The following is a 26,218-nucleotide window of genomic DNA, read 5'->3' as shown; positions in this document are numbered from 1 at the left end:
AACTGATGCTTTCATAACTATATTCTGTTTTGTTGATGAGAATTATTTTTTAAATAGCCAAGGACAGGTAATAAATTGTATTGCTTAGTATATGCCACTCTGCTGACCATACTTTAACATTTTACCTAATTGAATCCTTAAAACACAACTCATCCATTTTTTACTTAATTTAGATCTTAAGACACATATTGTTACCTCCATTTTATAGATGAGTAAACTAAGACCTGGGGACATTAAATAATTTGTCTCAGGCTACGGAGTCCAGACTAGAAGAGAGGCAGTGAGTCTCTAAAATCCCCACTCTTAACCACCTATGCTACAGTGCAATTTATATAGCTAAACTAGTGCCTGAGATGTACTTATAAACATAGGGTTTAAAATTTGTCTGCTTTTTTTTAAGGACTATTATTTAAAGGTACAGCTGTTAATGTACTGCCTTTTTTTCCCACCTAAATGGATGTCTCAGGAAAAGAAAATCTCCACAAAAAATAATTTTGAATTTTTTAATGCACAAAAGAACGTCCCAGAGACAGAACTGGTATTGACTTATTAACGATGAAGCACTATATAAAGAAGCCCCCTTCCCAGTTAGTAAATAGGAATATAGTGTAAATAGATGTGAAAGGAGGTGAACACTTTAGGATTAAATGCAAACCCTAAAGTTGTATACAACATTCATATATGGCTTATTATCTCATAGCAATATTATTTTCATAATGATGTATTTGATATTTATACTTACTGGTAAGATGCTTTTTGACTGAGAAGTTAAAACAAAAATGTGCAAGAGGTAGTTTAGCCAATGCAAGGTGAGAAAAAGGCTTTTCCTTGCTTCTGTTTTTTTCCTCAGAAATCTACAACCCTTCCTTTTTGTTTTAATTTTCTTCTGGATCAGCAAGGGAAATAATTTTTCTTTTGGAAAAAAAAAAAAAAAAGCAAATCAAAACCCTTTAAGAACTGCTTCCCCTAAAGTGGACAAGGATGTTTTGGAAACAACTGCTCTGAAAGTTACCTGGGCAGTCTCTACTCAGTCTTGGATATGAGATAAATTCTGGCTCAAAGAAGACCTGTTAAGATCTGACCAGAAGTTGTAGGAATTCATTCTGTTTTCTCCTTAAATACGATGCATGGCCTCATGATGGTAATTTCTACACTGACCCAAGAATATTGATAGGTGTTCTGTCACTGCAAGTCAGGAACTGCTTTAAATAAAAACTCTCTCTATATATTGAAATCTGAAGTTAAAAGTTTGAAAACTTCTCTAGCTGGCCTGTGAAACTGCATGATGAATTCTCCAAATGACTGCAAGTCATTCCTCATGTTTTCAGTTGACTTTATGAGACACATCTAGACTCAAAGGGAGTTTTGGCTTCTGACTGCCAGCTGCATCATGCTTGAACTGTTGAGAGACTTGGGGAAGGTCTATCGATGTTCAAATCCCTTGATACGGGTCATCTGAATCTATGTACAAACTAGCTTATCCTATCCTTATAATGAGAAATAAGCCCACACAAAAAAAGGAACGTTAAGTTTCAAGGGGCAACAAAACATTCATCAATTCACAAAACTAGAACAGTCATTTACCAGACAATGGTTAGGAACCACTAGAAACAAAGTGACATTAATCAGTATTAATCAGGTATGCCTTGTTACACAGAAGAAAGCATAAATATACAGTAAAATGAGAGGTTTATATGTAGCCCCAGCAGAGTATGTACAGATCTGAGCCACTGTGAAGCTGAGCGGGAATTCCTGTAGCAGAGTCCCAGCTAAGAGCAGCTTCCGCGCACAACTGTTGGAAGCTAGCAGATGCTGAGAACGTGTGGTAACACTAAGCAGATACCCACATGCATTTATCCTTGAAAATGCACAACGTGAGAAATAAAGGTCACAAGTGAAATAGCACTTTGCCTGCCAAGCATTGTCCTTCCCATAAATATGCACAAGTCCATTCTCCAGTGGGGGATCTGCAACCTCAGGCCTCCTGCCCCTCCACAGGGCCAGGGCGACTCTCTTGGTGGCACAAAGGGAGCTGAGTTTCAAGCTGTACACTTACTCCTGCCTTCACAGTCTCCAGATGCAAACCAAAGCATAAATAACACAGAGACCATGCTTGTGTCTCCTCCTTTCACAACGTTACTGGGAACAGGGACTGGTCAGAGCAGCACAAATGCCACACACCAGTGTCCAGGAGTGGAGAGTAGCTCTGTGCACTTCTGCAAAAAACACCACCCCACCACCCAAAAAAACCAAAAAAATCCACCCTCTGTGTCTTTTATTTTACTGATTAGCTCTATCTGTAGCTAGGAAGACGCTGTGTTGCTCCTGGGCTCTATCAATCAGCTTCCTCTTCTTCTTCTTGTTCTTTTTCTCCTTTGCCTTTGGAGCTCTCTTCCCTGCAATGGGGGTGGGGGTGGGGGGGAAGGGGGCAAGAAATGAAGACATGTCAGAAAAGGCTCTTTCTCTAGGAAAGAAAACACAAAACATTAAGAGTTTTACACAAAGCCCATCTGGAAAACATCACCTATGGAAAAAGCAGCCTCAAAGAGAAAATTGTTCACATTAATTTTGATGGAATAATAATAATTTACTAAATTGGATATGCTGTCTAAAACAGAGACTGATCTTCCTGTTACAGGGAACTGGCATATTTAAAAAGCTCCCAGCGGCCTGATCAGTCCTGCAAATATCATTCTGCCACAAAAATTCCATTTATCCCCTCCTCCTTTTAACAATGCTACCCTTTACTAGACATCTTTACATCTTTCTACTGCTCCACATGTCATTGGGTCAAAAGAAAATAAGCATCTATCTACAGTAAATATACCAGAAGTTTCAAACTCCCCTCTCCCGGCCCCATGGGAGAATAAAAACTCTAGCTTTTAACATCACTCCCCCAGTGTTCTCCAAAGGCCAATATATGAAATGACATATGTGGAATACTTCTTTATTTTCTATAAAAATTCATGAGGACATCATTTGTTACATGGCTTATGGCTTCTTATACAAATCTCCTAGGCAAGTTGTTTTGAGAGCAAGGAGAATCCTTGACAGTTTCTAAAGAAGTGGTGGTTGAATGTCTCACTACCAGAAAATCCTATTTCTAGTCTTTGCTTTAGCTACTAGGAAGCCCAGCCCACAGCTAAAATAGTTGATGTCTTCCTCCATCAGGAGTTTGGGGATGAAGTTTTCCCCTTGCCTCTGCTGTATTTTACTTCTTCCATCTTGTGGTTATGGTTCATGGTCTTCATAAAGTCTCAACATTTTTTGGCAAGTATGGATACATAGGACCGTGAGAAAAAAAGAGTAAGAAACATAGGCATTTGCTTTAGATCCTTTGCCCTCTTTGGGTTCTAAACACATAGGAATCATGGGATTTATAAAAGAGAAAAGAGCTTTGAGGCTCATCTGCATTTGTAGTTTGGCACTGTATACTTTTGGTACAGGAAAGTCCTCCTCACAGTCTAGAAAGAAACCTGTCACCTCTTCCTCCTCCTCTACCTGACCCCACTTCCAATTTTATCATGTATTTCTACAAACTTAAGTTTTCTCTTCCTATGAGGTAGGGCCATTAGACACTGTAGCCATCAGTACCACAGGTAGAACATTCTTTTCTTATCCATGCTCTCCATTGTTCCTGCACCTAAGAAATGCAATATCCCAGAGATCCTTTCATTATAGGGACATTGCTGGTCAGCTTTTCAATCCAGACAGTGGAGAAGGTGGCTGATTTTAGAAATGGAAAAGAAATAGGCCAGAGGTTAGATAGATAGACACATGCATGCTCTATAAAACCAAAGTCACATGAGATTAAAGGAGGCCATGAGATTTCTAAAGAAGGGAGGCAGTTCCCATTCCTGCTCTTTCTGATCAAAAAGGATCTGTTTTGTTTGAGGATAGATAACAGTTTCACTTGTTAAGACTCTAGAACATGATTGGTACATAGTCAATTTTCAATAAGTAAAACTTCCCTGTGTAAAACTTTTTATCACAAAAGGTAAAGAAGAATAACTTATTTTTAATAGGACACTACAGTAAAATAATAAGAATACAAGCATGCCCTCATATTAAATTATGAAGGTCCTTGAAGTTAACTTCTGGTTCTCATTAAATTCTGGCATTAAACTTATAATGGCATTTTGCCATCTTTAAACGTAGTTATTCCTACCCAATGAAACTTTACTCCAAGCCACCATTAATCAAAGAAACTGTAAAGTTACAACTATTTAGTAACACCATATCTAATGATGAGACACACTCCTGAGGGAAGAGAGATGACATAAAATATAATAGCATGTTTAAAAAGAAGCTTCAATTATAAAGCTTTATGTAGGTTTTCTTAGTTCTATATTTTCTCTAAAAATAACAGCAAAAAATCCTTAGTTTTAAAAAAATCATTACCATGTAAAAATTCAGTTTATGTTTCATTTTTTTAAAGGCTGGAGTTTCTTCTAGAAGCAAATCAAAATTAAATGAAAAAATGCAAACCTTCCTATATTTTAAAACATGTTAAGATAAAAATATACTGAATATGTTATTTAAAGAAGGCGTTTCACATTCGTTTCAATTCTCCATATAAATTATGTAGTTGAAAGTTAAATGTGCACGAATTTTGGTTGCAGCGAATCTATGCTAAATGACTGTGAACTCATTTTAAGAGAAGGCTAATTTCATGTTATTAATATATTATTCCAATGTAATTGTCGATATCAAGTGGTCTTTTGTGTTTGCTGGCTGGTGTAACATTGTGCGATAGGGGAAGTTAATATTTGCATAAAGCAGTTCATTTCATACTGTGGCAAAAAAAATCGTAAGTGCTTTGGCAAACTTATTTTATACAATCGTATGATTATTCCATTGGCAGTAAGTTATATCGTACTGGTTCCAACTATAGATGTTTTCGGAGACCTTATTAGAGCCTAAAATTCTTCCTCAGAGGTCCCTTTTAAATGATATCTCTGTGCTATTGGTCATTGCTTGGTTTTGGTTTCAGTCAGCCCCATTTCTCATGTAGGACATAATGCAAATACCAAACAATTAAGATGGTTAGCCAAGATTTGAACATGGATAGTCCTAACTTAACTGAAAATATTTTGTGATCCATACTAGGTTGTTTTGACTTTAAGCCAACTCAAAGGAATAAAATATTAAAACATAAACTACTAACATGTCCAAGACCCTTTCCATATCCTATATTTTCTTCTGAACTCTTATATTTGAAAATGTTAAGGAACTCAAGATTAAAGCTGATAAAAATACATCCTTGTTCTTATCTACATATTTGAAAATAAGTTATACTGGACATGTGAGTATATTACTTTGTTTCTACTTCTTTACGTCTGTGGACATGAGATTAGACTCAGAGAATGACTTCTATGTTTTCAGATTGTTTCACATTATCAAGCACATTCGTCCTGAGCATTTAAAAGCAAATATGATACCAGTTACCCAAAGAATAATTCAACTCATGGATTTAACTTTCTTGTTTTTTAAAAAAAGACTTGTAACATGTACTGCACAAAATGAGTAGAAAAGATTTGAGTTTTATGAAGACTGTCAGCCTTCAGGTATGTCCAACTCTAATGAAAAATTCTGCACTATCTTTATCCTGAGTATTTTAAGAATGCAGTGCCTTAACAAATCACTGGTAGGTAGGCAGTCTTGTAACTGGGATCCCTGGTAACACTTTATGGTTGTGACTCTCAATTTCAACATCTATAGAATGAAGATGCTATAGTTATCTTTCACTAAAGTCATGAAGCATCATGTGAAAAAGCTGTGTTCCTAGGATGAAAAAATGTGTAAAACATCACTAGCGAGACCAGATTATCATCAACATGAACAAAGTTAGAAAGATGCTATCAAAGCCAACTCTCCCCAACATAACGACACTGACTTGCACACATGTGGAAATGGTCCAAGAGGATAACCTATCAACTCTTTCCCACAGAAAGGTGAACAGTTCCTTATGGAAATACTCACAACATCCAGCTGTAGATTACTGCCATTAGAATCAGAAACAGAATAGATTATTTCGAACCAATATTATCAGGCAGACTCACAAATTACATGAAGCTGTGAAAATACGGACTCCACTGCCAGTCGGACATGAATGCCATTCTTTCATAAGCTCCCCAATTCAAATGATTTTCACTTTTATTAGATTTAAGTAAGAGTTTTTTCATCATTGGAACAATGGTCCTTGTAAGACATAATGGCTGTTCTGGGTTTGCATTGCAATTACTGAGTGTTTTGAGAAAGACTTCCTGATGATAAATACAATGAAAGAACATTCAATAAATTCAGTAGCTGTAACTACAGAAAAAGATAAGAGCTTCTCTCTCCATATATATACACGCATAAACATACACACAAGCAAAACTGGACAAAGTAAGCCATATCGTGAAAATTATAATTACCCCTGGTATAGTCGCAACTATTGATGACCAGCCTAATCACCTGAAACCAGCATCAAGTTTAACTAAATTTTAATGATAAGTTTATGATGCTGACTTGAAACCTGGGATTCACTGTATTTATGAAATTCATCATGGAGGCTTAAGAATCACCTCCAATGATCCTGCAAAGCATCTAAAACTTGGGACAAGAAGTCTGTGTAACTACTAACTTGATGAATCTTGTCATACTTCAGAGGACGTGCTGGAGGCAGCTTCCACATGTAAAGCCACAAGGACTGAGATGCAGATAATAAATAGTAATTGGCCTATTTCTTTTTCTCATACGGATAGTTTCAGTTTGCCCAAGAATGAGTAGCAACAGAGATTTATTCATTTAAGAGTGACTGATCACTCACTGGAAAAAATGCCAGCCGGTTTCTAAAATATTGGAAAAGCTCATAAAAATAGACAAAACACCTAAATACAATTCATAAAAGAAAAACAGCTCATCAATATAATTAAAGAATCAAATCTCATAATTAAAACTGCCAACTGAGATAGAACTGCAAAGATTCTTAAAAGTGAAAGTTTCTAAAAGTGGGTGAGAATGTGGTGAGGCAGGCAACAGGGATATTTATGAGAATATAAAATCGACACAGCCTTTTTGAAAAGCCATCTGGCAATGTGTACAAAAGCATTAACAATATTCCTAACTTTTGACTCAGATCTAGGAATCTATCCTAGGAAAATAACCTAAAGTTGGACAGAGATTGATGCATAGAGATGTTTACTATCATTCTGGAAAAACAGTAAATTACCTAAAAGCCCTACTACAATTGTTCAGGACCTCTTCTTTTTATGATTATTGAAACTATTATAAAGTCTGCTTTCAGCTATGAAGTATTTTATATTTTAAGGCCATGACATTTAAATTTATTCCCAAGAGTGCTATTATTACATGTCCCTAAAACTTATCGTAAAGGGGTATCAGTAAAAGCTTGTTATTTGGAAGCATTCCTTCTGTGGTGGTAAACAGATTCCTTAGTGGAGAGATAGATCAGAATTGTATCTATGAGATGGCATTCCTATCGTGGCTCAGCAGAAACGAATCTGACTAGTAACCATGAGGATGCAGGTTTTATCCCTGGCTTTGCTCAGTGGATTGAGGATCTGGTGTTGCCACGAGCTGTGGTGTAGGTCAGGGACACGGCTTGGATCCCACGTTGCTGTGGCTGTGGTGCTGGCTGGCAGCTACAGCTCAGATTCAATGCCTAGCCTGGGAACTTCGACATGCCCTGAGTGCAGCCCTAAAAAGACAAAAAAAAAAAAAAAATGAATCTAAGATATGAAAGCTTAAGAACTGCTAACCTAAATATTAGACATTAAGAACAGATTTTGGCTTGCAAAGCTTCTTTTCTCTAGAAAGGAATCCAAGTAGGCAAATATGATGAGCAGAACTGGGTCTACCACTATATACCACATAGCCTAAGATAAAAAGCTCTCCACTTTCCATAATGGCAACAACATATTGATGGTTATTTACCTACATTAGCTAGACAGTCAGAGGAGAGAGTGAGCTAGAATGAGTAAAGCAGATGAATCCATTTGGCTCCTTCTTTATAGTACAAAGTTCCTTAACTGGCATTTTAAGTAACATCTATCTGGTTTTTCAGTAATAGGCTCTTTCCACTGAAAACATTTCACAGTTGTCTTTTTCAAGGACTGGCATACTGTCCACTAGCTGTTTAATGTTAGTGATCAAAATTTTTTTAGAAAAAAAAAATAAGCTAGAGAAAAATCAATAAATTTTAAAGTGTTAAAAAATAACAAGCCACCTACTTAGGAAACTTTACTGGACATCTTGAATTTCAACTCATAACTTGAAAAACTTTCACCTTAGTCATTTCATCTTGATAAAAAAAAAAAAAAAGAGCACGTGCTTCTAAAATTCCACACACAATCTGGAGGTTAACTTACCAGTTGTCTTATTCATCTTACAAGGCTATTGGTGGAGAGTGACAACCACCCAGAATAAAAAATAGTGGACAAAATGGGCTTCTCTAAACATACAAACATGAAAGTCATTCAGAATTCAGAACACAATATCTTTGTAGATTTATACTAATTTGTAAGCACTAATTCAATAAGCCAATTCTGACTGTGTGTTATTGTTCTTTTATCTGTAAAAGTTTACCATGGTTTTGTTGTAAAAAGAAGAGTACAATTCTTCTCATAAGACATTTTAGTAAGCGTAAGGTCTGTTGCTGGTTTTGCTGAAAGGAAGCCCCATCTGGTTTAAAAATCTTATTTTATGTTCATATTGATGAAGATGAAAAGATAATCCTAAGGATGACCTGAACCTTTATAAATTAAGTGTATCACCACTGAGGTTTCCTGCAAACGGTATTTCAAAATTTCCTCATCATATAGCTCCAAAGAAAATTACTGTTCTTTGGGTATAAAACAAAATTTCTATTCCTGAGCCCCTAACAACTCATTTGAAGCAATAAAAGACCACAGAAAAGTAATATGAATAATATCTGGGTTTGTTCCATACAATATTGGTCACTCAGTTGATTTAAGTTTTTAGAAATCTGGTAACTCAAACATAAAAGGACAAAAATCAGTTTAGACAAGGTTCCATGGATTTAAGATAGGTGAGAATAAACAAAGAGAGGTGGCTTCAAAAGTGGCTAAAGTTCCTTTCATAGCTATTTTAGGATCACTCTATAAAAGACAAAGAGTTTCAGGGTAGTCAAGATAAAATAATCCTGTCCAAAACTTCGTGTGAAAAAAATATATAACTCTACCACAAGGGGGCAATAATTCACTTTATTGTAAGATTTTCTCTGGTTTAAATATGTATGTATACAGGAGAGCTTTTAGGCTCTAACTTTTTACTTTCTTTTAACCCCAACTGGAAGTATTCTTTTTTCTTTTCTTTTTAGCCAAAGCTAAAGCAGACTGTAGTGGACTAAAGAATAGATAGCAAGACCCAAATGCAGCATAAGGAAAAATATAATTACTTTTCTATTAAAAAGATGTTTGAAGGTAAGGAGGGCTAATGAGAAAAGAAAGTTAAATTAAGATGAATATGCTATTTGAACAGTGATTTAGGGGTAAAAGGCATTATTCAGGTTCCCATTTTCATACAGGAAAGTTAACCTAAACAACTATAAAGAACAGGCCTTTTTTTCCTTAGGTCTTTTATCTAAAAGAAGGGAGTTAAAAGAAGAACTAATGATGATCTTCGTATCTTCTGGTCCAGAGAGTGCACATAAATTTATTATTAAGTACAAAAGCTGATTGTTGGGTGGTGATTCACGACCAAGGCTTCTGATCACATTGGCTTCCCAGCCAGTGGACCACACTGGGGAGGGTGAAGAGACAGCAAGTATACCTGACATTACTACCCTCTGCTCTGGTCCAACCCTGCTAAGTGCTTTAGATAAGAAGCAAGCAAGGCACAGAAAACCAGAGTGACCTATCCAAGTTCCTACAGCTAATAAACAGCAGAGTCAATGTGGAACCAGGTTTCAATACTTCTCTCATATAATTTTACAACTGTTAAAGTCCCTGGATAAGGACACAATGATAGTTATTTTTCAAGAAAAGCAGAAAAGCATTAGAAAACAACAAATATTACTCCAACAGAGTTCTATGAGAGATTTCCATGACCTCATCATAACTAAAAATGCTTATAAACTGTCAAGTATGGCATACATGACAACGTATCTCTAACTTCTACTTTCTGTAAATTTACATGGCTTGATCCGTGGCTTATTCTTTTTCTTACCTTTTATCAAGATGCAATCTATAGTTTCTTGGTGGGGTAAGTGGATTGGTAGACAGTCCTGCTATGTACCATGCACTGTGGACCATACACATTGTTATGTCATGAATATCATCAAAAAATTTAAGTACTCAAATCATTCTGCCAGAATGTCATACAGCTATGCACCCTAAATATACTCAAAATAAATAAAATTTGAGAAAAACATCAGGCTCATTTGGCATTCTTAAATTAAGTCAGAAAAACATCATGTTTTGCAGAGAAAGTGATACTACTGATTTCATTTGATTAGGAGCAATAGGATAACCAGAGAAGAATTTCAAGTCCCTCCAAAGCTGACCTCATAGTATATCAGAAGGTACCTTTTAAGATAATTCCATTTGAATAAGATGATTTAATCCCTTCTTCTTGGTCTTCAATCAATAACCATTAACTAAATGAAAAAAAAAAAGAAGAAGTCCAAGAAATGATGTTTAGGCCTATTATTATATGGCAAGCATTTATTTAATTTGGATTCAACACAATTTCTTTGGGACTTGAAGACATACCTACAATGAAAAGAAAGTAAGGAAGGTTTCTACAGGATGGTGATGTCAGAATATGGGTTATCAGGCCAGCCGTGGCTCACCTGAGTGGCAGGCCTTACATGAGGACGGTCAGCACAGGGTTACATGAGGGGAGGCAGAGGCTGGGTCAGGAGCCGCGGCAACATGAGGGGATGAATGTTCATCTTCCTCAAATGCATCCTCTCTCTGCCCTTGCAGCCCTTTGAACCTCCCTCACTAAGAAAGGCACCACCTTTTGCTCCAATTGTATGTGTGCTTATATTTCCTGGCTCCTAGTTTGTGAATAATTACAAATAGCTACAATTTAATGCCAATGTGTGCCACCGAGTACTGGTTAGAGTCTTACTAAAAATCAAGTTACAGACACTCATTCAAACTTATTTCTAAACTGATAATAACAGTGGCACCCACCTCAGTACTGCTGTAAAATAAACATGTGTCAAGTTTCAGATATTCTCCCTGGCACATCCATGCGAAATAAATGACAGCATTACATGAGGCACCTCATGTGTATTATTTCTAGTCCTTATGACAGCCCGCGAGGTAAGCATTATTTTCACTTTGCCGATGAGGAAATAGGTTTAGAGAAGTTAAGTAAATAGCTCAGAATCACATAGCTCGTCGGTGATTCAAACCAACATCTGGCAGATCCTAAAACTTGTACTCTTTCCACTGTACTCTTTGGATCCCTGGTGCCCAGCAAAACATCTTTGATCTCATAATCATTTAAATGGCTGCTGAACAAACTAATCAGTAAATACTAGGCTGAAGAAAGCCATCAGCTTCCCCACCCAGGCCCCCCACTACATCAGCCTTCTCTTGGGCCACATTGGCTCCCCAGTGGGCCTGGCCTACCACTTCTATTTCTCATAGTAGCTATCCTCTGGGGTTAAAGGACTTCAAAGTCTCAGGTTCCTGGGGATAAGCAACAGAGTTAACATTTTCATGTCAGTAGCAACAGTGCACCCATGGAAAATCTCAAGGGAAGAAGACATAGGATGTCTCTTTTTCAGCTGGGAGTTGGAGGAAGTTTAGACTTGTGGTTCCAAAAGTTAGTTCACGGGCCAGAGATGGTAGAATCCTCTGGGGAGATTATTATTATTTTTTGTCTTTTCGCCTTTTCTAGGGCTGCTCCTGCGGCATATGGAGGTTCCCAGGCTAGGAGTCGAATTGGAGCTATAGCTGCTGGCCTACACCAGAGCCACAGCAACGCTGGATCAGAGTCGCATCTGCGACCTACACCACAGCTCACGGCAATGCCGGATCCTTAACCCACTGAGCAAGGGCAGGGAGCGAACCCACAACCTCATGGTTGCTAGTCAGATTCATTAACCACTGAGCCACGATGGGCACTCCTGAGATTTTTTTTTTTTTTAAATATAAGTTTCATTGCCATACACGAACTCCTGAATGAAACACCTGCGGGAGGGAAAATCAAACATCCTACTGTTTAATAAGTTTGCTTAACCTCAGCTGAAAACAGTATTTCACTCTCCAGAAAAAGTGCAGACTGTTAAATATATAAACTGAAATCAAAGGAAACTACCACACATAATACACACACACACACACACACACATATATGTATATGTACATATATGGGTATATACACACACATAAGAAGTATCTGTAGTATTTCGCAAGCATTGCTTATGTCATTCTTATATCACTATGTTCTAATCAGTTTTATTTGAAAGGTCTTAAAGAAAAATGAGAAATGAAAAGTTTACATGTAACATGAAAAAATTTAAAATGTAATAGAAATAATTGAGAATAAACCATCACTGAATCCAACATCCCAGAGGAGACATGCATTCCAAACTACTATAATTTCAGTAAAGACATCGCCTGGAGTTTCATAAGAAAATTATATAAAGGAATATCAGTGAGCTCTTACTGTGTTATAAAATACCTGCTTCTCACAATCTTAGCAGGGCAGGTTCTAGGACTTGTGCTGAAACTTGACCTAAAACCATCAATGTGAAAATAGTTAAAAAGGGACTTTGAGGAAAAACTACAGAGAATGTTTTGCCAAGAAACAAAAAAGATATCAATGCTCACAGGATATGTGAAAAATTATCTTTTAAAATAGAACTGTTTTCTACCTTTCACTATGTTGCTAATCAAAAAATAGATAAAATTATAGCTACAAAGATATAACACAACCATAAGAACGCCTCTATCTATTAGGGAAGTTAGAGACTGAGTTACTGAGAACAGATGTGAAAAGCTTTTTTTGTTTTACTACTTTTCAAAAAGTTGGAAACTATTTCTCTGACAGTAGCTTAACTAGAACTCAGTCGGAAGACAAGGAATGAATTAAGAAACTTCTGGCAATTGCTTCCAGTCAGTTTGATTCTAATACAAAATAGAAAAGAAAGTGTGGGTGATAAATATTAAAGAAGATTAAAATGTATACTTTGATACTTTCTTGAAGTAATAAACATGTTTTGAATTTTTTTATTTTTATTTTATTTTTTTGCTTTTTAGTGCTGCACCTGTGGCATATGGAAGTTCCCAGGCTAGGGGTTGAATTGGAGCGACAGCTGCTGGCCTACACCACAGCCACAGCAAGGCGGGATTTGAACCGTGTCTGCAGCCTACAGCACAGCTCACAGCAATGCTGGATTCCCAATCCACTGAGCAAGGCCAGGGATTGAACCTGCATCCTCATGGATCCTAGTTGGATTCATTTCCACTGCACTACAATGGGAACTCCCTGGAATAATAAACATTTTTAACTGCCTTAATGTTTCCAAGTCTTCTTATGGGAAAATGTAAAGTTCTATCCAAATAGTGCTATCTAAATATTTTGTTAAAAACTAAATTGATTCTGGAGTTCCCGTCATGGCTCAGTGGTTAACGAATCCGACTAGGAACCATGAGGTTGCAGGTTCGATCCCTGCCCTTGCTCAGTGGGTTAAGGATCTGGTGTTTCCGTGAGCTGTGAGGTTGCAGATGCGGCTTGGATCCTGCATTGCTGTGGCTCTGGCGTAGGCTGGCGGCTCCAGCTCCGATTCGACCTGGGAACCTCCATATGCCGAGAGAGCATGAAATGGCAAAAAGAAAAAAAAAAACTAAATTGATTCTAACATAAATCAAGTCTTTCTTTGAAGACAACTGCAGATGTGTTTCAATGACTATTGAATCTTAAATTCTGGGTCACAGAAGGTTTCAGTGGGCACGAAGTAGGCTATTTTAAAAAGTACTGGGGATAGGGTCTCTGAGGGTGTGTGTGCATACAAGTGCATGTGTATCCAAAATATATCTCCCGCTATAGACTATATCTGGGCATATTAGTTGAGAGGACAGTTTACTTTCACGTAAATATACCTGTGTTATCTTCCAGCATGAGATTATATTTTTAGGATTATGACCAACGAATTACAAGTTTCTTTTCAATTAAGACTAAGAAATCCTGGGGAATTAAAAATTATAAACTCAAGAAGAGTTGCAACATTCCTACAGTAAAAGTTTATGGCTTGCAGTCATAACTAATCAATGCTATTTTTCCGGCTCTGACAAAGAACATTTTGCACTGAATACAGCAAAGTTTCTTTAAGGGTCCAGTTTTTATGCCTCAAAATACAGAAAATGATCCCTATTAACTAATTAGGCAGAGCATGATTTCAGAGCTCTCTTCTAGTTCCTGTATTTATAAATAGAATATGGAAACAACCAAAAATCTAGACAAAAGGCAGTTGTGTGGTGAGAGGGAGGAAGGAAAGAAGAGGAGAGAGAGAGAGAAATTATTATTACAGCTACCACTCAAATAAAAGTTGGCCTAGGGGACCATTTTATAAATCCTCATTAGAAATCAATCACTGGTGTCACCCAAATGACAAGTAAACATTTTAGTCATGACAGGATATGATTTTTTGAAGTCTTATTGTACTTGTTAGACCTTATAAGTTGTTATAAAGGTCACTTTGCCATAGGTCCTACCCTAAGGATTTCCATTATAGAAATGCCAATAAAAGTAATTCATAAAGAGGTTCTAAGCACTTGATCCTTTATGGAAATCTGCAGAGGAGATGTTACAAAAAAAAATGGCAACATTTGAGTTATATGCCATTTTGTTCTAAGCATTAAAGTTAAGGCAAAAAGGCATATAATGACTACTGTAACTAGCACTGTATTGCACACTGAAAATTTGCTAGATTTCAGGTGCTCCTAGCAAATAGGTGTTTCTCATGGATGTGAGAAGATATGTAAATTAACCAGACTGCACTAACCATTTCACTGTGTGTATGTCTATCAAATTATCATTTGTACACATTAAATATATACAATTTTTATTTCAAAATTAAAAGAAAATGACCATTTGATTTGGTCGTTAGGATGTCATCGGCGATCTTAAAGGCAGGAGTTCAGTAAAGCTGAATGCAGGAACCAGGAGTAAGTCAGAGATGAGGGAGTGAAGGCTCCACTAAAGATCACTGTTCCTAGAGAGATGGAAGGGGCTAGCAAGGGGTTCCTTAGGATGGGGAAATCTGAGACGGAATCTGAGGTGGAAGAAGAGAAGCATATAGAGCATGGGAGATGGTTTCTGCTATAGTGAAAATATGTCTAGCCACATTCACATCATCAAAAGAACAAAGAAAATGCAAAGAGAAAGGATTCTCTTAAGGCAAAACCATATGAGCTACTTATCTGTAATATTAGATTAGAACAATCTAAACTATTTCATTCCCATGTAACTCTGAATTTCCATGCATCTGGAGTGCATGGAAATCCAGAAGCCATGGACATGTTTAACAACCTTCCTTGAGTCCTAATTCCTTCCTCATGCTGTCATTCCTAGACCTCTTTACATGAGAAAACCTAAAAATTAATGCTTTTTTCAGCAGGAAAAAAAATTAATAAATGTATTCTCTGTGCCAAACTGTGATGATAATAAGTAAACAAAGTAAAAAGAAAACATTTGACCATATAAATCCTTTTCCAAATCCATTCTGCATTACTCTACTAATTGCACATTACACAGGTTGAGTGCCCTGCTCAAACACTGGCTTTTCCACTGAGTAATAAGTATTACCTAATGCCAGCAAAATTTTGTTTTCTAGATAGAAATTAGATCAGTTCCCATTAAGGGTTAACTGAATGCATAATGTTATGCAGGAAAAGCATTCTTTATTATTATTAAAGTATAGTTGATTTACAACGTTTCGTTAAGTTCTGTTATACAACCAAGTGACCCAATCACACACATTTCCCTGTGCTATACAGTAGGTTCCCATTTTCCATCCATTCCAGATATAACAGTTTGCACCCCCCAAATCCCCAAAATGCCCATCCATCCTACTTCCTCCCCCTTCCCTCCTGCCCCACCTGGGAACTCCTGTCTGCTCTTCTTGGCCATGATCTGTTTCTGTCTTTTGTTTGTTATTTTTAGAATTGATCGTCTGTTCCATATTTTAGATTCCACAAATAAGTGATATCATAAGGGATTTGTCTTTTTGTTTCTGGCATACTTCACTTAGTATGAGAGTCTTGAGATCCATCCATGTTGCTGCAAATGGCATTAGTTTGTTCTTTTATGGCCGAGTAATATTCCATTGTATATATGTACCACATCTTCTTAATCCATTCATCTTTTGATGGACAGTTAGGTTTCCATGTCTTGGCTATTGTGAATAGTGCTGCAATGAACATACAGGTGCATGTATGTTTTTTAATGAAAGTTTTGTTGGGATATATGCCCAGCAGTGGAACTGTTGGATCATATGGTAGCTCTATATTTAGTTTCCTGAGGTACCTCTATACTGTTTTCCATAGTGATTGTACCAACTTATATTCCCACTAATGTAGAGGAGACTACCTTTTTCTCCAATGGCTACACAGGTGAATTCTATCAAACATTCAGAAAAGAGTTAACACCTATTCTTCTGAAACTTTCAAAAAATAGCAGAGGGAGGAACACTCCCAAGCTCATTCTATGAGGCCACCATCACCCTGACACCAAAACCAGACAAAGACACCACAAAAAAAAGAAAATTAAAGACCAATATCACTGATGAACATGGATGCAAAAATCTTCAACAAAATACAAGCAAACCTAATATAAATATATATTAAAAGGATCATATACCATGATCAAGTAGGATTTACCCCAGGGATGCAAGGATTCTTCAATATCCACAAATCTATCCATGTGATATACCACATTAACAAAGTGAATAATAAAAACCATATGATCATCTCAATATATGCAGAAAAGGCTTTTGACAAAATTCAACATCCGTTTCTGATAAAAACTCTTCATAGAGTGGGGATAGAGGGAACCTACCTCAACATAATAAAAAACATATATGAAAAACCCACAGCTAACATCATTCTCAATGGTAAACAATTGAAAACATTCCCACTAATATCAAGAACAAGACAAGGAATGTCCACTTTCACCACTATTATTCAACATAGTTTTGGAAGTCCTAGCCATAGCAATTAGAGAAGAAAAAGAAATAAAAGGAATCCAAGTTGGAAAATAAGTAAAACTATCACTATTACTATAGTTACTTAGAAAAACCTAGATACTATACTATATTTATAAAGCCCTAAATACAGCACCAGAAAACAATTAGAACTCATCAATGAATCTGACAAAGTTGCAGGCTATAAAATTAATACACAGAAATCGATTGCATTTCTCTATACTAATAACAAAAGAGCAGAAATAGAAATCAGAGAAACTATCCCATTTACAATCACATCAAAAAGGAAAAGCATTCTTTACCAACTGTTACTCCATGGGAATTTTACATACTATCAGCTACAATTGGTATACACTCATGTATGTATCTACTCAAAATAAGCACAGTAAGTTAAAATAAGTAGGTGAAAAGAATAATGAAGTGTTTACATATATGTCTGGTTTAAGTGTAAAGCTATACAACCCTTCTAAAAGTAGCTTTTCTCCTGTGTTTACTTATAGGAATTTTATAGTTTCAGGTCTTACATTTCAGTCTTTAATCCATGTTCAGTTAATTTTTGGTGATGTAAGATAAAGGCTCAAATTCATTCTCTTGCAGGTGGGTAGTTTCCCTAAAGACATTTATTGAAGATACTATCCTTTCCCCATTAGGTATTCTTGGCTTGTCAATTATTAGTTGATTATATATGTGTGGCTTTATTTATGGGCTCTCTATCCTGTTCCACAGATCTGTGTGCCAATGTTTATGCTAGTACCATACTGTTTTGATTACTGTAGATTTGTAATACAGTTTGAAACCAAAAAGTTTGATGCCTCCAGTTTTGTTCTTTCCCAACATTTATTTGCTATTCAGGGTCTTCTGTGGTTCCATACAAATTTTAGGGTTTTTCTATTTTTGTGACAAATACCACTGTAATTTTTCATAGAGACTGCATTGCATCTATAGATGAACATTTTAACAACATAACTCTTCTGATCCCTGAATATGGGGTGTCTTTCCATTTATTTGTGTCTTCTTCAATTTCCTTCATAGTATCATGTTTTTGGTGCATAGATCATTCGTGCACCATGGTTAAATTTTTTTTTTTTTTACTGTTTCTGATGCTATTATAAATTGGATTTTTTTTTCCAATAGGTCATTGTTAGTGTATAGAAATACAACTGATTTTTTATGTTGATCCTGTATCCTGAAACTTTACTAATTTTTTTGTAAGGTGCAATGGTTTTTTGGTGGAATTTTATAAATTTTATATAAACGAAATCATTCCATCAGCAAACAGAGCCAGTTTTACTTCTTCCATTCCAGTTTGGACGCTTTTATTTCTTTTCCTTGCCTAACTGCCCTGTCTAGGAATTACAGTAATATGTTGAACAGGAGTGGTGAGAGCAGGCAACCTCTCAATAACTGCATGGTCTTTGGTGAATGCTGCAGGGGGAAGAATGTCTTTAGAGGCTGCAAGGGGTTGGGGTTCTCAGTGGTGACTCCCAGCTCAGAGGCTGGGGAACAAAACAGGCAGCAGTAGTAGCTGGAGCCAGTGGTGTGTACATGTTCGGCTGCAGGAAGCCAGCTGCAGTACCTGGGTCGTGGCAGGGGCTAGTTGCAAACACACACACACAGTAGTGGGAACCAGGGCAAAGAGCAAGAGCTAAGGACAACTGCAGGTAAACTGGCAGCTCTGAGGGTCCTGGCTATCAGTGTGCACTGATTCTGGTCTCTGGTGTACCAGAGGTACAGTGGAGGCTGGTGTCAGGATTCAGGGTGGAAACATGTGGTATAAAGCTGGAGGGGCTGGCTGGAGGTGAGCACAGGGCTACAGGCCAGGGATAGGAGAAAGGGCTAGATCCAGATCCACAAGAACCTGTAGGGGCCCTGGTGTCAGAGTAGCCTTCTGTGGCTGCCCGGTCTGTCCATGGCCATGCACAAAGCAGTGGAGGCCAGTGACGGAAGTTGGGCCAGAGGCATACAGGTGTGCAGCTGGAAAGAATAGCTGTAGATGTGCCCATTGGTGCAGACCAGTGACAGCAGACAGGCCCAGATCCAAGACCACAAGCAGCTGTGGAGGCCCCAGCCATCAGCATTCACTTCCATGACCGTAAGGCCTTGTCATGAGTGCACACCTGGCAGTGGAGGCTGATGATGGGCATGAGACAAGCAATGCAGGTGTACAGGTGGCGGGGCTAGCCTGGAGAGTGCACATAGCAGTGAGGTCAACTTGGGATGGGGGTGGGGTCTGGGGTCGTGTCTGGCACTCATATGGCCACAGAGGATCCTGGGGTTGAGCTGGAGGTGGGGGCAGGCAGCGGGGAGAGACTCAGGAGGCTGGTGTCAGCATACACAAATAGCTAGGGCCGAAAACCCAGTGAAATCTGCGGTGGCTGTGCTGTCCGCTTGGTTTCTTCAGTAGTGAAAGCTGCTGTTTTCATCTGCAGGACTGGTCACAGGGAACAGTAGTTTCTTCCACTGTGCATTTGATTCTGATAGCCCTGCTTTTCTTCTTTCTTCCCAGTCTTCTTTAGATATCTCACCTTTGCTGGTCTCTAGTGGGGGCGACTGAAGTGGGTCCTCAGTACCCCAGCAAGTTGGGGAAGCTGGTCACTCCACTCTTCCTTTCCCTGTAAGGGGACTCCTTCCAGCTGGGTAGTTTCCCTAGGTGCCGAGGATGCAGTCTTGGGAGGTAGGATGATGAAGGCAAAGTGAAACTTCTTCCTTCTCTTTCTGTGTGGTTCTTTCTCAGGTTTTTTTGTTCTAGGGGTTGTTGAAGTTCCTGAAGTGGAACTTAAGGAATCTGAGATCTCCCAGGGCTGTTTGTTTGTGGATAGTTATCTAATTTTTTTTTTTTCTGGCCGCACCCATAGCATGCAGAAGTTCCCAGGCCAGGGATCAAACCTGCGCCACAGCAGTAACAATGCTGGATCCTTAACCCACTGTGCCACCAGGGAACTCGTGAAAACTATCTAATTATTGATTTTTGTGAAGGGATGGAGGCTGGGGGTCTCCTGCTCTGTCGTCTTGGTGAAGTCACTGATAACTGCTTTATAAAGTGAATGGTAGGATACCGGGATGATTTTATCATTGTTCTTTAAACTGAACATGTATGTATACATGACATGTACTTTTTAGTGGGTGAAATATTTCTTTTAAAAAATAAAAAATCACTGCAAAATATCACCCCTAAAATAGGAAAACAATTAATTCCTGGAAATAACTGTTGTTAAGCAAAGGGATGTGTGTTTGTGTGTATTATATATAATACAAATTTTATATGCATATATTCTTTAAAGCAAAGCATTACTATATTATAAATGCTAATCAAGTACCTCATTTCCTTTTTGCAGTTTTTTCAAGAAATGAATACACCGCCATTATACCCTATAATTGTTGTATCTTTCTGTGCTTTCGCTACAGGAATCCTTATTATCAAATCCAATCCCTGCCTGAAAACATGCTGGATGGCAAATTTTTGAGTAGTGAGGGCCTGTCTTCCATTTTTGACATGAAAAAAATATTTCCAGTTTACAAAATATCCCAACAAATTCCCCAGAATATCACTAAAACCCTTGAAAACATGCATGTAAACAATTCAACTAAGGCTTGAAAAAATATTTAAATAGCTTGTCTATTTAATAAAGTTCAACAATCCCTTTGATGTATTTTTGTTAACCAAGCAATGATACTTTGAGGAAATAAAGTGATCAGTGAGAAATACTACAGTGTGACCCCAAGAGAGCTGTCATCATTTCCTTCCTTCCTTACATTCCCTCATCCAGAGGCAGAGTCTGTTCCTCCACTCCCTTTGAATCTGTGCTGGCCTTAGCAACTTATATGACAGAGGCGATATTCTGAGACTTCTCTCAACAGAAGCACTGCAGCTCTGTTCTGGGTCCACCATCCTGTGAAGAAACCCAAGCTAATCCTATGGAGAGACTAGGTCGATAGGGTGACATTCGGCCAACAGCAACCCTTTCTAACCATGGGGCCAGACATGGGAATAAGAAGCCTTCAGGTGGACCTATCTTCAGCAGTCACTTGATACAACAGAGCGAGTGCTCCCAAGTGGCAGCCTCCCAGCTGCAACCTGTCCACACTTGATCTATGCAACATGATAATAAAATTCTTCATTTTGAGCTACTATATTTTGGAATGTTTGTCACACAGCAATAGATAACTAGAATTCACACTATCTTATTGGGAGGACTGCTGAGGTAAGATTGAAGTACATTGTACCTCCTTCTTGCCTGGAGTCCCACCATTGAAATGGTTTTGCTGGCAAGTGCATGTGAACCCATTCTGGTAGGGTTTGAGCCATAAAACTGGTTAAAATTTTTTGTAAGTTATTACAGCAAATATTCCCGTAACAACACTTAAGGTAACATGATGTATCAGTGAAGATAACTAGCTGGGTTACAAGATTATAGATTACTTTCATCTTTCAAAACTTAGATGCTGTTTCCACTACTTAAAAACACCAAAACTGGAAGTATAAGGACAGCTTGATTTTGATTTTTGTCCTTTTGATGTCAAAAATTTTTTTTATGGATGCTTATGGAGTTTTTATGCTTATAGAATGTTTTTGCCAGGCTATGGCTATATATGGATCTCTCATTCACATATTGAGTTCTTTGGCTCTATAAATTATAACTAGGCTATTTTTCAACTCAAGTTTTTCATTGCTAATATCTATCATCTTTTCCATAACTATTTTCAGCACTTTATCCTTATCTGCTAAAATTGTATTAGTTTCCCAAGTTTTTCCTCCATTACCATTATTCTGTTTTCCAAATGATCAATTCTATACCTAACACTCCCCAAGGAAAATTTAATTTGGACTAGTCTATGCTTAGGTCAGGTCAAAAAGAATTTAAGGCAACCTTTATTTTAATTTGATCATGTTGCCCTTTTATCTCAGCCTATTTACTATTGCTTTCTAACCTATTTTATGAATATTATGTTTTCTCTGCATCCTATTGAGGATAAACTTTTTCCCTAAAGTTTTTTTCTGTCTTACAATGCAACAATATCAGGAATCTGAACTTTGTGAAGTTTTAAAATGATTTCCCTCTTATTCTATAGCAATTATTTCATAAAGTCATATTTTCCTTAAAAAAAAAAAAAAAAAGTCTGCTCAGATGAATTGTGGGGACTGGCTTTGGACTCTCTCTTTGCCCATCTGGATAGTGATTAAAAATCCATATTCATCCATTTTCAATTCATGAAAAGCACTTGATTTGCTCATTCCTCACCTAACCCACTGTTTAGGCACTTTTTGTATGCTGTGACAATGCTGTACTAAAATGGAACCTCCTCTTAGCTATTGTCCAGATTTCTGACACATAGAAGGGAAATACATTACATTGCGATCTTTAACGATCACTCCTATCAGCGTTTTTCCTGTTATCCTCCTGACTTACAGCACTTAAGGGACCTCATTTTCCCGGATACAATTTACATTCTTATGCATTTGTTTTCTGGGAGTTGGTAAACATTTCCAAGACAAGCAATACCAATAGGTTTTAGAGAGAAAGATGTGGGAGAGAGGAATCTGGCTTCAAAGGCAGTTTTTCCTTGTCATTAGGAGCACAAGCCTGGAAACCAGACTATATTCAAATTCTGGCTTCATTATTCAACTGGCTCAAACCACACAGCCAACATTGATCATTTCTGTGGCTCTACTTCCTCTTCCAGAAATTGGGAATAACAATGTAATTTAACCTATGCAGATACTGCAGTAATTAAATGAACTAATGTATTTAATATAGTATCTGGAATATTATAAGTATTTGCTATTAGGTAGAATTATCATTCTTTTTCTGTTTGTTTGTTTAAGCAGAGGCCATGCAGCAAAAATACATCTGTCCACTTTTCTCAATGATACAGAACTTTTACCTCTGACCCAGGGGCCAGTTGGTTGGGAGTGGAGAAAGCATTTCTAGCTTTCAGGGAGACAACAGTCATCAGCAGCATAAAGTAAATGACCCTCCACTTGGATTTTTTGAATATAGTCCTTTCAATTTTTAGTTCTTGGAACTTCATTCTGTATTTTGATGGCAGGTTGCCCACTGGTTTTGGTTTACAGTGTTATCCAGTTCATCCTTATAAGGATTTTAAGGAGAAGTCAGGAGGGGTATAGCAAAGGCAAATCGATCTAGGTACCATTCTAAACCCTAAATATGTTCAAATACTACAACTCAAGTTTACATGACCGAGAACAGCTCCCAAGTCCAATTCTCTTCTGTTTACACCAATAGCAAACGTCAAATTCCAAAAATCTCCTAATGAGTCAGAATTATTAAATGTGGACCCAAAAACATCAGGACCTTGAAGGCTCATGTACTCTATCTACCATAAAATGTGTCTATGTCCATTTATGCTGGAAAAAGTGTTTTAGAGACCTAAGAGAATACATATGTATTCTTAATAACCTCAAGCACCAAGGAGCTCTTGATTATGTGAATTCTGAGCCCATTTCTGTGGTTGTATAAATACAGTTTTTCAGAGAGAAAAATAGTTGGCCACCAGGTTCTATATAATCTTTATGCTCCTTAAACCTTATTAGATAATCCTTACTCCTTTTTTTTTTTTTTAAGTATATAGTTCACAGATGTATTACTGAGCTGAGAAAGTTTGGCATAAATAATTAGCTTTACAGAAATACTGCCTATTCTTTGGAAATGTCATATTTATTTTAAACAAGAAAGTAACAATTTAGTCTTGCCAAATTATGTAAAGATTCCTCCACCCTGGCTTCTAGCCTAACCTTTTGATTCCCTTTACTAAAGGTACTTACATTATATAAAAGTAACAGAACTGGGAGAAATATCATTTCAAATTTAAAAGTGGTGAGTTCCTGGAGTTCCCCTCGTGGCTCAGCAGTTAGCAAACCTGACTAAAAGACTAAAAGTGAAACAGAGGAAGAACAGATCTCCCCAGCCTTCCTTAAACCAACTGCATGAAACAATCGAAGTCACGGCCAAGCCATAGGGGAATTTTGACCATGCACCCTGATGTATGGCTGTGCCGTCCCAGCTTGGTCATGCCATGGACTGTTAGCTTTCTGGCTTGTATTAGAAGTTGCTCTTCCTCCCTCTGGATGGATGGTAACTGCTGGTTCCAATGGGATTTACTCTACAGCCTATGATTTAAACAGCTTTGCAAAAGTAATTTTTTGTTGTTTTGAGAGGATAAGTAACACTACAGAAGTACTTATGTTCAACAAAGTGAGGCTCATGCAACAAAAAGAAAACACCCAAAGGAAAACAAATGTGTAGAGGAGATAAATTCACTTCAGGATGGATGTTGACCAAAAAGAAATTACATCCACAATTCTCTCAGCTGGGGACCAATGGCAAGTTACATGCCCCCTGTTTAGCAGCTGAAAGGCAGCCAGATCCTGTGGCTTGGCTCCCCCACAAGTTTTAAATACACCAACTTGCAGAACAGCACCCAAGAAAGCAAATAACGTGCAAACTGCTTTCGGCTAAGAATAGAGAGAGAAGACAGAAATTTTTCAATAACTCCAAGCTTGAAGAGATTATACAGATAAATGGGTCTAGCTTTGCCAAGGTAGAAACATTCGATTAAGTTTTCAAAATCTCTAAAGGACCTTTTTCTCCTATGGGACATTTTAAAACTCTCTTCTCTTTTTCTCTCTCCTCTCCCCTCAATGTACAACTACTAGGATAGGTTGTAGGAAACTTAGATAAATTTAATCTTAATTTAAAAATTAAGCTATTGAAAATAGCTGCTTTTCTTCCATTTTTTTTTTTTTTTTCCCAACTACCGAAATAGGTTTCCCACTATGAAGGGAAATGCAAAGCAATTCTGTCTACACTAGTAACTCTGACTTTTAAAGAAGCTGTAAGGCAAAATATCTCCTAGTAAGGAAAAATGTTGCCAGTGGGGAATACATGTCCCCAGGTCAGCTATAGTAGTCACAGGGGGAAAAAATCCGTGCATCTGTTTTCCTGCCTATTTTAAGCCATCTGGCAGATTCTGATGTGCTCCCCTTAGAATGGATCCTCACTCTAAGATAAGTACCATTAAAATCACTTTATCTATGTTCTTTAAAGGAACTCAAGTTATCAACATAGTTATTAGTTAATGTCAACATGTTCCCCAGGGACAGTGCCAGGCATTTCACATGCACTGATCCATTTAGTATTAATTACAACTTTTGAGGTAGGTATTATCATTTCTCAAACAGGAAACTAAGAGTTGGTAAAGTTCGGTGACTGCGAAGGTCACAAAGCCACTAAGAAAAGGAGCCAGGACATAAGCTTCAAATCTTTTATTTTTAAACAATGTTGTATTGCCTGGTTATGTAAGAGCTTCCAGAAACAAAGTAGGAGTGTAGTATAGGAAACCAGATTTGAAAAAATAATAAAGGATAAAAGAAGAGGATTTAGGGGGTGGATGGATTGGGGGTTTAGAGTCAGCAGAGGCAGACACTTACTTATGGAAGGGATAAACAAGAAGGTCCTACTGTATAGCACAGGGAAATAGATTCAATATCCTGAGATAAACCATAATGGGGGAGAATATAAAAAAGAATATATGTATATATATATATATATATGTGTGTGTGTGTACATATATATATTTATATGGATCACTTTTTACACCTGAAATTAACACATTATAAATCAACTATGCCTTAACTAAATTTTTTAATTAAAAAAGAAAAAAAATGATTTAAACTTTAACAGCCTCTATTACTGATCCCTGTCACTCTAACTGCAGTACTTTCCCACTGTCCCCTGGTTCTGAAGCAGCATGGATCTTTCAACTGCTAAATTACTGTTGATGAACACTCTAAGTCCACTCAGACATTTGACCTAATAAATATTCTGCATTACATCATGTTGCCACCAAGCTTTTTCATGAAAGGCAGATACATTCTAAACCATAAAGCTGAACAACAAACACCAGTGCACAATAATGATATAGTCTTAGTTTTGTAATGATTTTGAAGAATGTTGCCTCATCCCTAAGTCAGTCATCTAAATCATGTGGATATTCAATAAAGCCTTA

General features: G+C 37.4%; 1 protein-coding gene across 3 annotated transcripts in view; it reads right to left on the bottom strand.

Annotated features, from left to right (window-relative positions):
- Positions 1 to 489: 489 nt before the first annotated feature.
- Positions 490 to 26,218, bottom strand: part of RSPO2 (R-spondin 2) — a 165,029-nt gene continuing 139,300 nt past the window's right edge. For 2 of the 3 annotated variants that reach the window (XM_085020405.1, XM_085020406.1), the window contains exon 6: positions 490 to 2,396. In XM_085020405.1, coding sequence (XP_084876531.1) covers positions 2,281 to 2,396 — 116 coding nt within the window. In that variant the 3' untranslated portion in view covers positions 490 to 2,280. The remainder of the gene's footprint in view (positions 2,397 to 26,218) is intronic. The other variant, NM_001293141.1, reaches the window with a different exon arrangement.

This window comes from Sus scrofa, chromosome 4 (genome assembly GCF_054392235.1).
Source record: "Sus scrofa isolate SSC_HxYL_T2T_F1_AM1 chromosome 4, Sscrofa_HxYL_maternal_Yorkshire_Landrace_v2.0, whole genome shotgun sequence".
NCBI lineage: Eukaryota > Metazoa > Chordata > Mammalia > Artiodactyla > Suidae > Sus > Sus scrofa.
The sequence above is the reverse complement of the archived record's forward strand: the minus strand, read 5'-3'. Positions and strand labels throughout refer to the sequence as shown.